General features: G+C 36.9%; 2 protein-coding genes and 1 non-coding gene across 3 annotated transcripts; 2 read left to right on the forward strand and 1 right to left on the reverse strand.

Annotated features, from left to right (window-relative positions):
• Positions 1 to 1791: 1791 nt before the first annotated feature.
• On the reverse strand, positions 1792 to 8386 carry LOC147510986 (structural molecules protein). Its single transcript, XM_086602837.1, has 3 exons — positions 8033 to 8386; positions 4265 to 4491; positions 1792 to 2524 (listed from the first exon to the last, which is right to left on the reverse strand). The coding sequence occupies exons 1-3, from the start codon at positions 8254 to 8256 to the stop codon at positions 2517 to 2519; spliced, it is 459 nt and encodes a 152-aa protein (XP_086458963.1). The 5' UTR covers positions 8257 to 8386; the 3' UTR covers positions 1792 to 2516.
• A 156-nt stretch (positions 8387 to 8542) lies between these two features.
• TRNAR-UCG (transfer RNA arginine (anticodon UCG)) lies at positions 8543 to 8616 on the forward strand. Its single transcript has one exon. It is a non-coding gene; the product is annotated as a tRNA-Arg (tRNA).
• Positions 8617 to 8786: 170 nt separating this feature from the next.
• LOC147510988 (uncharacterized) lies at positions 8787 to 9170 on the forward strand. The gene has a single exon (XM_086598318.1). The coding sequence runs from the start codon at positions 8787 to 8789 to the stop codon at positions 9168 to 9170; it is 384 nt and encodes a 127-aa protein (XP_086454444.1).
• Positions 9171 to 12052: the final 2882 nt, after the last annotated feature.

Consider the following 12052-nt stretch of genomic DNA (forward strand, 5'->3'; position numbering starts at 1 on the left):
GATTAGTAGGCTTGGCGATCACACTAGTAATACTATCACTAATATTCATCCCAAATACCCGAACGGGTAATTTGGCCTGTCCATGACTATCTAGAAGCTTTGCCTTGAGTGCTCCAAGTAGCCCCTCAGCTCCACACCCATCCTCAAATGAGAAAGGAGTCAGATTCTCAGGTATAATATTGCCATTGCCACCACCAAGCCGATTGACATTAGACGAATCCAGATATGGTTGTTGTTGTTCCTTGTAAATGGTCATCGAAGTTGGTCCTAGCATTGGCACCTCTAAGGGCTCGAGCCGCATCATCGTAGGCCCTTGCAGCATCTTCAGCAGTGTCAAACGTGCCAAGCCATAGCCTAACTTTCTGTAAGGAGTCCTTTATCTCCGCCACCCATCTACCTGAAGGCCTCTGTCGAACTCCAACAAATCTCTTGTGGCCCCGTCTCGATGACCCAACCTTCTTTTTGGTCTGTTGCTGTTGTTGTACACCTTGTTCAGTTGGATTTGGAGCACCCACCATAATACAGCTACTGCTATATCATAAAATGCATATATTTGTCTAAGCTAATGTATATTAATCCAACCTTCTGAAAGTATATCAACGCTTGAACTCTTATAGACTAGGAATCTTTTGACGGCAGAAGAAGACAATCAGAAAATGAATCGAATGATGTCGCTGTTGCAGGCCGCTTTGTTTATATCGATCATAGGCAATCATACACATTATAGACTACTTAAACAGTGGCTGGTCGGGTGTCTAATTGATCGATTCTTGTCTTGAAATGTATATAAGGTTACATATTAATATCAAAGAGATCAGCATCAGCTCAGCTATTCCAAATATCAGGCACTGTGTCATACCATTTTTATATACTAGTTGCCTAGTTGGCATTGTTAAGGGTAATATCAAACGTTTCGATAGGAATAATAACAAACAACAATAAACAAGGAGAGAATGCTTAGGTATTATTCAAATGGTAGTCCTCAAGTGGCCATTTTGAAATCACAATACCCTCCAGACCTTTTCAAAAAATTGACAAAGGATGCCCTTCATGAATGATCCAAACTTCCACTTTTCCATTAGAATTAATCTAAAAATTGCAGTCGAGCTAGTAGTGCAAGCGATATCTTGAACTGCTCATTTAAAAACAATGTGAAATGGGCGCATTCGTCTTTAGCTTCGGTTCCTTGCAAAGGGCTTGCGTGCGGGCTGATTCAATTTCTGGTCACTGCTTCCATGTAGGCAACGAAATGAGTCAAATCATGGAATCAGTCTTTCACATCTTAAAGGTTTGGTTGTTTGGATGGGGAAATGTGAATTTTCACCGTCACATCAAATACAGATAAAAGTCAAAATTTTCACTCCGAAAATGCATTTCCAAAACTAACATTAGCAAAGAAGACTACACTTTTACAGTTTTCACGTAAACACAAATGATGTTGCCGAATTAACACAACATGAATGAAGACATCATCTGATTATGCATTATTATGCATCCATGCATCCAACTGACACTGCTTTACCACGACCCCAGTGATCTGTTGATAGTGCGGTTTACTATTGACTAGTTGGTCATGGGATCAAGTCGTGGTGACCATAAAAAAACACCCAACAAAAAGAACATAAGAAAAAAACTGACACTGCTTGGCAATATAAATCCTAGACGCAACATTATCCTACAAATTTCGAGTTTGATTCAAGCATGTCTTTACTTACAGTGCATTTTGACATTTTCCCACGGTAGAGGAGTTTTGGTCGGAGACATTTCGAACCTAAAGCGGTAAAATCCAACTACCTTCAACAAACCATATATTTCAACAAAAAGTAGCTTTCCATCAATTAATCAGACCAATGTAGTAACTATAAAGGAACTTTACAAATTGACCACAGCCTGCACATGATCCTCTTATACCATTTCAATGAGAAAATGACTACAGAGGAACATCTTTGAAGAAATGAACATCAAAAGGGCAGGAAATGAAAGAAAAACCAACGAAGATTTCATGGGCACAAAAGAGAAAGCCAGTCCAGAATGGTGTTAAATTCCAACAGATGCTAATAAATTGTGCACATAAACAAATATGCCAAGTAAACCCCTATATGGTGTTAGTCTCCGCCCCACCATAGCAGACCTGTTTCATTCTTCAATGGTTCACTTTGATTGAAACCATCGGTGATTACTGCCTAACTTTTCAACAAAGCATCTCTGCAAAACATTACTTCACACAAACCACTGATCATAATTGCAACGAGTCCTTTCAGACTGAACCATTAAGTCTACACACCATTTTCTCAAGGAAGCTACCTCATCATTACACTTGGATTCCTGTCCAGTTGATAAAAGTCAACAACCTTGTAATGTTCTTTCAGTTGAGCTCCTCCGACATTCTGCTGGTTGTATTCTTTCAACAATACTAACAAATAAATGGAAACTACATTCAAGGAAATATAGCTTCAGCTCATGCTCATAAACTACAGATCTGAATCTCCTCTATATCCTCTTTATGAAGTGATCATTCAAACATCTGCAAGAGTGAAACGAACATAAGAGCTCGCAAGTTAAGAAATTTATTCAACATCTTCAAAGTTTAACAGTTTATTCAAAGCAATATTATCAAATCAATCAGATGCAACACAAACAGAATCCTAATTGGTGCCATTTTAAGTTTGATTTGCATGATTTTTTTTCTTTTTTTCTTTCTTTCTTTCTTTTTTTTTTTTGGGTAAGTTAGACATTCCCCCCATTACTAGTTCCAATTGGGTCTCCTGTATATACAATCCTTCTGTCATTCCGTCTCTCATTCTCTCCATACATGGAGAAGAAAATTGAGGGAGGAAAATAGCATTTTTATTTTTTTTATATTGATTGAAATAGTTTTTATTTGAATGTTGACTAAATTCTCTCATTGTATATATATTTCTTTAGTTTTCCACTTGTTTAATTGCTTCTCTAGACATACTGCTATCCAAATGGATTTTGCGTTTATATTCTTTTTAATTAAAAACTTTGAACTGTGCATACTACATGCTGATGAGGTTCATCTCAACGCTATATTTCTCTTTCTCCATGATTCTTTAAGCTTTCTATTATTTGGCTGTTTATTTATCCTCTGTTCTAATTTATTTTGTATCTATTATATTTTAGGTTCTTTTCAACTACTAGAAAAGTTATTCTGAGATTATTTTTTTTTCAATTAACATTGTTGAAAACTATGTTACATACTTACATGGACAAGCCACATTTCAAAAATAATGTGTCAGATACGCATCCATGTCGGACACACCCGGATATGCTGTGTGATATACCTCATTTTTTTTATATTTAGCCGTGTCAGATATGGACACACATATCCATATCAATGTAACTTAGGTTGAAAAAAATACACACTGGGCATAAATTTTTTGAGATGGGGGGTAAGTCAGTCGCACTTGGGAGTTTCCCTCATATGCAACGCATGCGCATTACTGCTAGACCCTTTAATATTCTTACTAGTCAAGACTCCTAAAGATAGCTAAGTTGCTTTCAGTCATCAATTACTTATTCCATAATTGGCAGCTAAAAGGATTATAAATCCACAGGGACTTAATAGAGGGTACCTCCTGGACTTTGGGATCAGGCAATTGTATTCAATTAAAGAATATAACCAAAATTGGCCTCGATACCCGGTTCTCCAACATAAAAAAAGTAAAAAAGTACAAACATAACAAAAAGTTAACAATATTTGCAAACTATCTGGCCACCAAACTTTGACAATCTCAATCGAATAACTGTATCCGTAACTATGAGTATCTACTGAACAATAGATATCTCAATCGTCACTCTCGATAGGATTGACACTGGAGCTTTTTCAATAGTTGTATGGTGTTCCAGAAAAGGGTTGAGTTATCAAGTAAACCAAGCTCTGACAATTTAAACAATTGAGCAAAGAAATCTGTAACTATCAGTATAGACCTGACCAAAGATATCTAACAGTCACTCTGGGTAGGATCGTCACTGGTCCTTCTTTCAGTAGTGATTTTAGTGTTCCAGAAAGAAGGGTGGAGTATCAAGTACCAACCATTATCCCCAACAAACTAAGTAATGCATGTGCACATGTCCTAGTAATAACAACAAACACCAAGAATAACAATAGTAATCATACCAACAATAATGAAAGTAATAATAATAATATAATGTTAGTAACACTAACCATAATCGTAATGGAGATTCTTCCACATATTCAGTTCATTATCCATGAACAGAAAATAAGATAAGCTCTACTTACTTGAACGGTATCGTGTTATTGGAATCTCTCTTAGCTCACGCCTTATGCACAACCATTCACCCAGCAAAGCCATCACTGCAAGACAAGTGCCATTTACAACCCACCAAGTGATTGTGGATGGCCACCCTCCATATACAATGCAAATAAAGAGATGAATGATGTAAATTGTGGCCGAAAAGTCTAAGCACTTTTTCGCTCTCTCAATCAAAAAAAGTATACAGCCAGCCCTGATTAAACGACATAAGATGTCCATGTCAGAAAACAAAAGACATTCTAGAAAACATAAACAGACAGAGTACTTTGAAGATTGTAACAGTGAAAGGAAGCTAAGCTGCACCAAATGAAAACAAATGCCGAACAACAAATACAAAATATGTTTAGTCGGGATTACATTCATTCACAGAATGCATGTCAAGTAGGTAAAGTTTTTTTACTATATGAGACTCAATATCATCAACTCAACGAAATAAAAATTGTTTTAACAGGCTAAGTCTGGAATGGGCACAAAATGACCACTATAATAAAACTATGCCAACTGATGCAATTGATAAGAACTAATTGTCAATCATAGCTAATTACGTATCAAAAGGAAAGGGTGTAAGGGGAAAAAAATAAGAAAAAGAAAGAGAGTAGTCAGTGGTGGCAGAAAATAGCTTTAGACCAAGTCAGAAAGCAACACCAACAACTCAACAAGTACTAGGTATAAAACAAGGAAGAAAGGAAAGCATAGGGTTTTGTACTATAAGTATTCAATCAAAGATTAGAAGCACATGCTAATCATAACAAAACCATAATGTCTCACGCGTTATAGGCTATACATGTATATGCATCAAATGACCCTGTAAGCATAAGAACCGATCACCAAAGATCCAGATCAAATCTGAGAAATCTGGACCCACTGTTTTGGACCAGAGATGATTGGATTTTGGGTCTAGCCTGATCTATTGACACTACAAATCTCATTGGCACCCACAACTGCATATATCCCAGATTTGGAAATGTTGAAGCAGAGCCCAGATACCAACTCAAACCAAAGACAGAGAAGTTTTAAAGCTTTTTCATTTTCCAAAAAAACACTTGCAAAGAATAGTGTCATATGCATATGAAAATATAATATCTCAAGATCATTCCTCTTTGTAGATGGATAACTACTAGATGTCAATCTTTCCAACCTCCATGTAGTAAGAAAGTCATTTCTTAAGACCATTGGAAAATAGAATAAAGAGAGAAGAGGTGTACAGAACACTGATCCATTCTCATATGTCCTTTTATTGGGGGCCACATTCATTCTCTCAAAGGTCAAAATATTCTTCTCGATGACAGAAACACAAAGGACCTTCTTCTTCCTGTTCATAAGTCACAACTAAATGACTAAGAGACCTCCTCAATTTTTTATTTTATTTTATTATTTCTGAAGAGGTAAAGGATCAATTTATATATTAGCACAATACATTGAATAAGTACAATGTAGGATGAGATATCCTTCTAAGGAAAGTGCCAAGAGCGCAAAAAAACAGAAAACAACTACAAGAAAAACAAAAAGAGAACATTAAGTTAAGCTTCTCGGATGATAGCTTCACACGAAAATGCAAAAGATCCAAAGGGTATCTGTATCTCCTTGAACTCCTTCCACCGCTTACACCAAAGGAAAAGCAATCCTTTTATGTGAAGAATCAACAGTGAAAATGTCAAGGCTTCTAGCCTCAAAGGAAGTCCTTTAAAATGCGTAATTTTGGATTTGACAGGTAAGTCAATTACTCAAAATTTACGAAACATAATTACTACATTCCTGTTATTCATTGGAGATGTGGTGGAGTAAAATTACATTCTCAAACTCAGCCTTAAGCCCTTAACTGCACAGACATTTATTGTGGTTGGGCCTGCCTCGTCCCATAAATGCTTCTTGTTTGACATGGAATAGAAAGTTACAAAATCCCTACATAGAACTCTATCACCAATCCAAACATCCTCCCAAAATCTGACGATGTCCCCTTTATTGACTTTATAGTAAATGTTCTTCCTATAGTCCTCCACTTCCTTCACCCCTTCCCGTCACGTTACAACTTTCCTGGAAACAATAATTCTCTTCCAAAGTCTTTCACAGTCAGTGACAAACCTCCACAACCACTTACTTAGAAGCGCACAATTTATCAATCGAGTCTTCTTTAAACCAAGCCCCCCATGCCCTCAGAAGTACACACTCTCCTAACTAACAAGATGGTAGTGATGTACCTCCTCAAAAGATCTTATCTAAAACACTCACTGCAACTCTAAAGAATGACATGAAATAAACAAGTAGGCTAGACAAAGAACTCTTTATGAGGAAAACTCTACCCCTTTTTGAGAGATACGGCCCAATCCAAGAAGCTAACTTGCACTCAAATCTCTCTATCACGGGGTCCCAAATAGAAACACACGTATGTGCAGCACCCAAGGGAAGACCTAAACACAAGATCGGAAGAGAACCCAAAGGAGCACCCCAAGACCATAGCAAGCTGACCTGACAGGAACTATTGCTCCCACCTAAACTATACACTATAATCTTAGCAATGTTGATCCTCAAACCAGAAACCACCTCAAAGCAAGTAAGAAGACCTCTAAGGTTAATTTGATTCACCTCATTACACAAAAAGATGGTGTCATTAGCAAATTGTATTAGTAAATTACCATTATATTATCTCTCCCCATGGTGAAACCCGATAAAACACCCCACTCATTAGCTTTCTGAAGGCTTCCACCACGATAAGAAAAATGAAGAGAGAAAGAGGGTCACCTGCCTTAAGCCCCCAGAACTTTTAAACCGCCCCACAGGAGACCCGTTCACTACGACAGAAAAAGATGCAGAAGAAATGCACTTACGAACCCAACTCCTCCACACCTCTCCAAAACCCATATGCCTCAACATGTAATCTAAAAGGGACAGACTCAGATTATCATATGCTTTGGAAATGTTCACCTTACACACAACCTCTACCCCTAGCTCACAAGACCTTATCTTATCACCAATAGTTTCATTAGCAACGAGGACACCGTCACGGATTTGTACCAAAACCAAAGACCCCCTTGTTCAAGAACCTTCTTTAACCTCAAAGAAAATGCCCTGGAAATGATTTTATAAACAGTGCCCACAAGACTAATAGGCCTGAAATCCCGCATCTCCACCGCCCATTGCACCTTAGGAAGGTGAGTAAGCAAGGTATGATTCAGACTATGCTCCAAAATGCAATGCAGTTAAAAACTTATCACCATCTCCAAAAAATATACTTTAATATAGTCCAAAAAAAATTTAAAATTCAATAGGAAAACTATCAGGATCAGGGGCATGATCTCGAAGTGAGAGCTCCAAGAATCTCATCATTGCGTAGCAGTTTCTCTAATCTCTCCCTATCTTCCACCAAGATTTGATTAACCCGAAGTTATCAAGTTGTGGACTAAGTCTCGGTTATACAACTCTTTTAAATATTAATGATCTCATTGCAAATTATCTCTTCGTCGTCATCAACCATAGAGCCCTTGATATTCAACAAAGAGATCAAAATAACACTTCTTCTCGCATTGGTTAAGCCGTGAAAATGTATCGTGACAAAGTCCATAGCCCATAGGGTTGCTTTGTTTTAGTTCAACTAACTCTAAACTTAATACCATAAAACCATCCACAATTTAATCTACCCACTATTAACTAATTCACACACCACTATAAATAAATATACATGTTAATAACAAGTCTCTACAATTAAACAGTAAAAATAAATAAATAAAAAATCTTACCCAACAAGTGCAGTGAGTAGAAACGAAGCAATGACACACCAACCAGTAGAAGTAGAAGTAGTAAGCGTCGAGTAATCAAAAAAATAAACAAGACTCATGTGAGAAACACGTGTCCCAACAAGAACAGACATGAATAAACCAAGAAAGAGATAGTATAAACATTGTAGAGAAATAATCTGTGATACAATTAGCCATGGATCCCATACAACTGCCCCATAGAACATCTCTTTTTTTTTTCTAACCCCGACCTTCAAAAAAAAAAAAAAAAAAAAATATTTTTAGGATCAGATGTTTTTTTGCACGTGAGTTTCACGATTCAAGATTTTATTCCTTTTTGGGTTGCGCTTAATTTAGAAAATCTAGAAAGAGCTGGTGAAAAAGTGTGCTCCGCTTAAAACAGAATGTGTATCTTAAATGACCATATTACCCTTATATTGCTATATATTTAATATAAATATATTATCTTTTATTTGTATCAATATAAGTATTAAACCCAAAACGAATAAAATGGACCGCATAGCGCAGTGGATTAGCGCGTTTGACTTCGGATCAAAAGGTCGTGGGTTCGACTCCCACTGTGGTCTGTAGTTATACAATTATCCTTCTGTTTTTCCTCCCAAATTTCATACATTTCGACACCAAAAAAACGGAATTTGGTTTCTCGGTAAATAAACCCTCAGTATCACACACACGTTGAAAGTTTCGGGACCAAATAAAACCAACTGGTATTTTAATCTGGGCACCCTTTTCGACAATGGCAGCTACTCAGCAAACCAAGAACCTTTTGAAACTACTGCTGAGTAGCAGAAAATTAACAGCCCAAGTGACAAACCTCAAAACAGATGCAATTGTAGCCATGGCATCTTCATCTGAGCAGGAATTCATCCCTGAATTCAAAGAAAAGCAAAGAAGAGTACCTCGGGTGCACCAATTATGGGACGCTAAGGTTGCATCTAGGGTTGGTGAGAAATTGGGGTTTCGGCTTAAAGAAATTGGTGTTTTAAATGTACAAGTGGATGTAAATGAAGAGCTTGTAAGGCCACTTTATCAAAGGAAAATGATTGTTCCGTTTTTGGATTCGGTTAAACGAGCGGGTGTTTGTGTTTGTGGAGCTGAAGAATTGGAGTCTCATTTGTAGTGATGGATGGAGGTTTTGTAGTTGAGTTTATTTTGTAGATTAGATGTTTGAAGTATGAATTATATGAAAATTAATTTTTCTTATGAATGCCATTTTACTATCTTAGGTTCGAGATTTATATTGAAGTGGTGTTTAGAGTTAGAGCAAGCTATAGAATATATGCATTAGAGCATCTTTAGGAGAGCTACCAAAAAAACACCAAAATTTTGAACCAAAAAAATACCAAATAATTTTAGGAGCAACATCAAATTTTCGACATCAAACTACGCGATTTTGGATAAACCGTGTCATATAGTCAAGAAAAACCGCCCTACTAAAGCCCAACTGACAGGTCCAAGCCTACGCGGTTTTGAGAAAACTGCGTGGTGTTCCGAACACCACGTGTTACTTCTACATAAACAGGACCAAAACTGTGCGGTTCAATCACTTTCAACTCTTCTCTCAATTATAAACCCTCTCCTTAGTAAAAAAAACAAAAAACAAAAACCTACCTAAACTCTAGAAATTTTATATGGATCATTTTGAACCTTTTCGAGGGTGATGATTGGCAGTACACAGACGACATGGGCGATAAGGGAGAAGAACCCGAGAAAGTAGAAGACGGTGGGGGAGAAGAACCCGAGAATATTGCGCCGACTGATAGACATCCCTATGTACAGGAGTATCAGATGAACGACTTCCATTGACAATTTACACCCGGTGAAAGCACTTGATATGGAAGTTATGTCTTCTACACGTGATACAAAACACGTGTAGAATGTAGTGACTAATACTCAGGTAATTAATTGGTTTTGATTAAATATTTTGAATATTATGCATTAATTAGTTGAGTTGGACCAATTAATTATTTATCTTATACGCCTTATTTTTTTTTCATAATATCAGCATGTTATTGACTACCGAGTTAGATCGGCTTTACTTAGTGTTAAAGAGTGGTGGAAGGTTATTAAAAGTTTGGATGAGTTTGTACACATTAGAGATAGTATTTTGTATACACTTTTGGGTCTTTTGGTTGATGTAAATTATGAGAAGGCTGATTGGGCAATGGTCATAGCTTTAGTAGAAAGATAGTGGAGTATCATACATTTCATTTTCCTTGTGCGGAGTTAAGGTTCACACCACTAGACTTCACTATGATTTCTAGGTTGAGTATCGGTATAGGCCAACCGATACTTTTTCATACAAATTATGAGAATATGGATAGTATGCTTATGAGTTTTCCTTGCTTGGATGCGGATGCTTATGATTCTTCCGGTATTAAGCTATCTCATATTAAGATCGATATATATGGAACCCTTGGATCCCGATACACGAGCCGAGTTAGCTTTGACCGCTTTCTACCGGGTAGTGAGGGTGCAGGATGTGTATGTTAGGGCTTTTTGATGTTTTTATTGGGCATGTTCTGTTTCCCAATGGTCATTTTACAGTACGACTGAGATATTATGCTTATGTATCTGATTTGCATGCTATGAGAGATTATGACCTGGGTAGCTCAGTATATACCACATTAATAGCGGCGTTAGATAAAACTTCACAGACATTCGAAAGTAGAAGTCCTCAGATTGCAGGATTCACAGGACTTTTAGATATTTGGTTTTATGAGTATTTTCGAACTCTTTGTCCTAACATAAACATGATTATTGATACTCGCCCTAGATTTAGTAGTTGGTCGTATTCACTTGACTTTCGTAATAAAAGGCGATTAGAAATAATGTCTGTATGGCTCGTGCTCAGATTGATATTAGATCATTGTCATCTATTGAGTGGAGACCTTGGCGTTTGTCTACTGCCTTTGACGATCTAGTTGTGTAGCATGCTTGTGTATTGTCACATCACATAGTTGTTTTGTTGCACGTGACTGTAAGATTTGGTACTGTGGCGACAGATGACTGGATGGTATAGAGTTCCATGTGCTCCTATGCGAGATGTTAGTGATGCGAAGTCGTGGGATAGAACTCAAGTTCATAAAGTTCATGCTAGTGGTCCTTGCCGATGGTCTTCTTTTGTTGTTGAGCGGTATGATCGATGTCTATGGGTCCGTTGTTGCTCCCCCCTTTGGTCGGGCTTCAACTTTGAGTTTGTGGGCCCTGGAAGGGATGAGATGTGAGCTCATTCTTCATCCGGGTAGCATATCATCCAAATCCCCGTGTCTGCTAATCCTTAGATATTTGCTCAAATCATAAAGTTCATGCTAGTGGTGGTCCTCCGCCGGCCCCTTTTTGTCCTAATGCCGAAAAGTAAATGCAAGTTCTAAAACATACTCGACCCTAACCAAGCCCTCTAACCGCCCCTCCAACCGGCCTGCTTCATACTTTCACTATAAATACACATACCATAATTGTCCAACTCTTTGTTAAATATTTTCAATTAAAATAACATTGTCCTTATTATCACTTATGGTGGAACCTAGCCTAATAAAAATAAGACTTTATTCCTTTGATCATCAAGTCAAAGTCCATAACTTATTATTCTCAATTTCTTTTCCACTTATTTCTTATAAATTATATTTTTATTCACATCCAAGCCAAGTCTAAAGCTAAAAGATTTCCTTCCACACCATTAAAGCAAAATCTGAGAGCGGACATTTGTAACATAGAAACCAAAAACAACCTTTGCGACATTTGTAATCTCAAACCTTTCAACTTCAAAAGTTTTTCATTTCCATATACAAAGGAATCACTTTTAAATTAGGAATATTATATTTGTTTGAATCTATTATAGAAATAATTTATTCAAATCCTTCCATGACCCTAACCAAAACTATTATGTTTCTTCTTTATATATATTACTTCTTCCTTTAAAATGATAATATAATTATTTGTCCAAATGTAATTTTAGTAAATGCAAATTCGAACTCATCCATGTGCATTTTAAATTTTATC

The sequence above is a fragment of the Coptis chinensis genome, chromosome 3 (genome assembly GCF_015680905.1).
Source record: "Coptis chinensis isolate HL-2020 chromosome 3, ASM1568090v1, whole genome shotgun sequence".
NCBI lineage: Eukaryota > Viridiplantae > Streptophyta > Magnoliopsida > Ranunculales > Ranunculaceae > Coptis > Coptis chinensis.

Bases quoted from the DNA above. Each gene is read 5' to 3' on its own strand.
- LOC147510986 (XM_086602837.1), bottom strand. From the start codon at position 8,256: ATGTTCTATGGGGCAGTTGTATGGGATCCATGGCTAATTGTATCACAG. The intron at 4,492-8,032 runs GTAAGATTTTTT...TCGTTTAATCAG, and splicing joins CTACTCACTGCACTTGTTGG to GGCTGGCTGTATACTTTTTT.
- LOC147510988 (XM_086598318.1), top strand. From the start codon at position 8,787: ATGGCAGCTACTCAGCAAACCAAGAACCTTTTGAAACTACTGCTGAGT.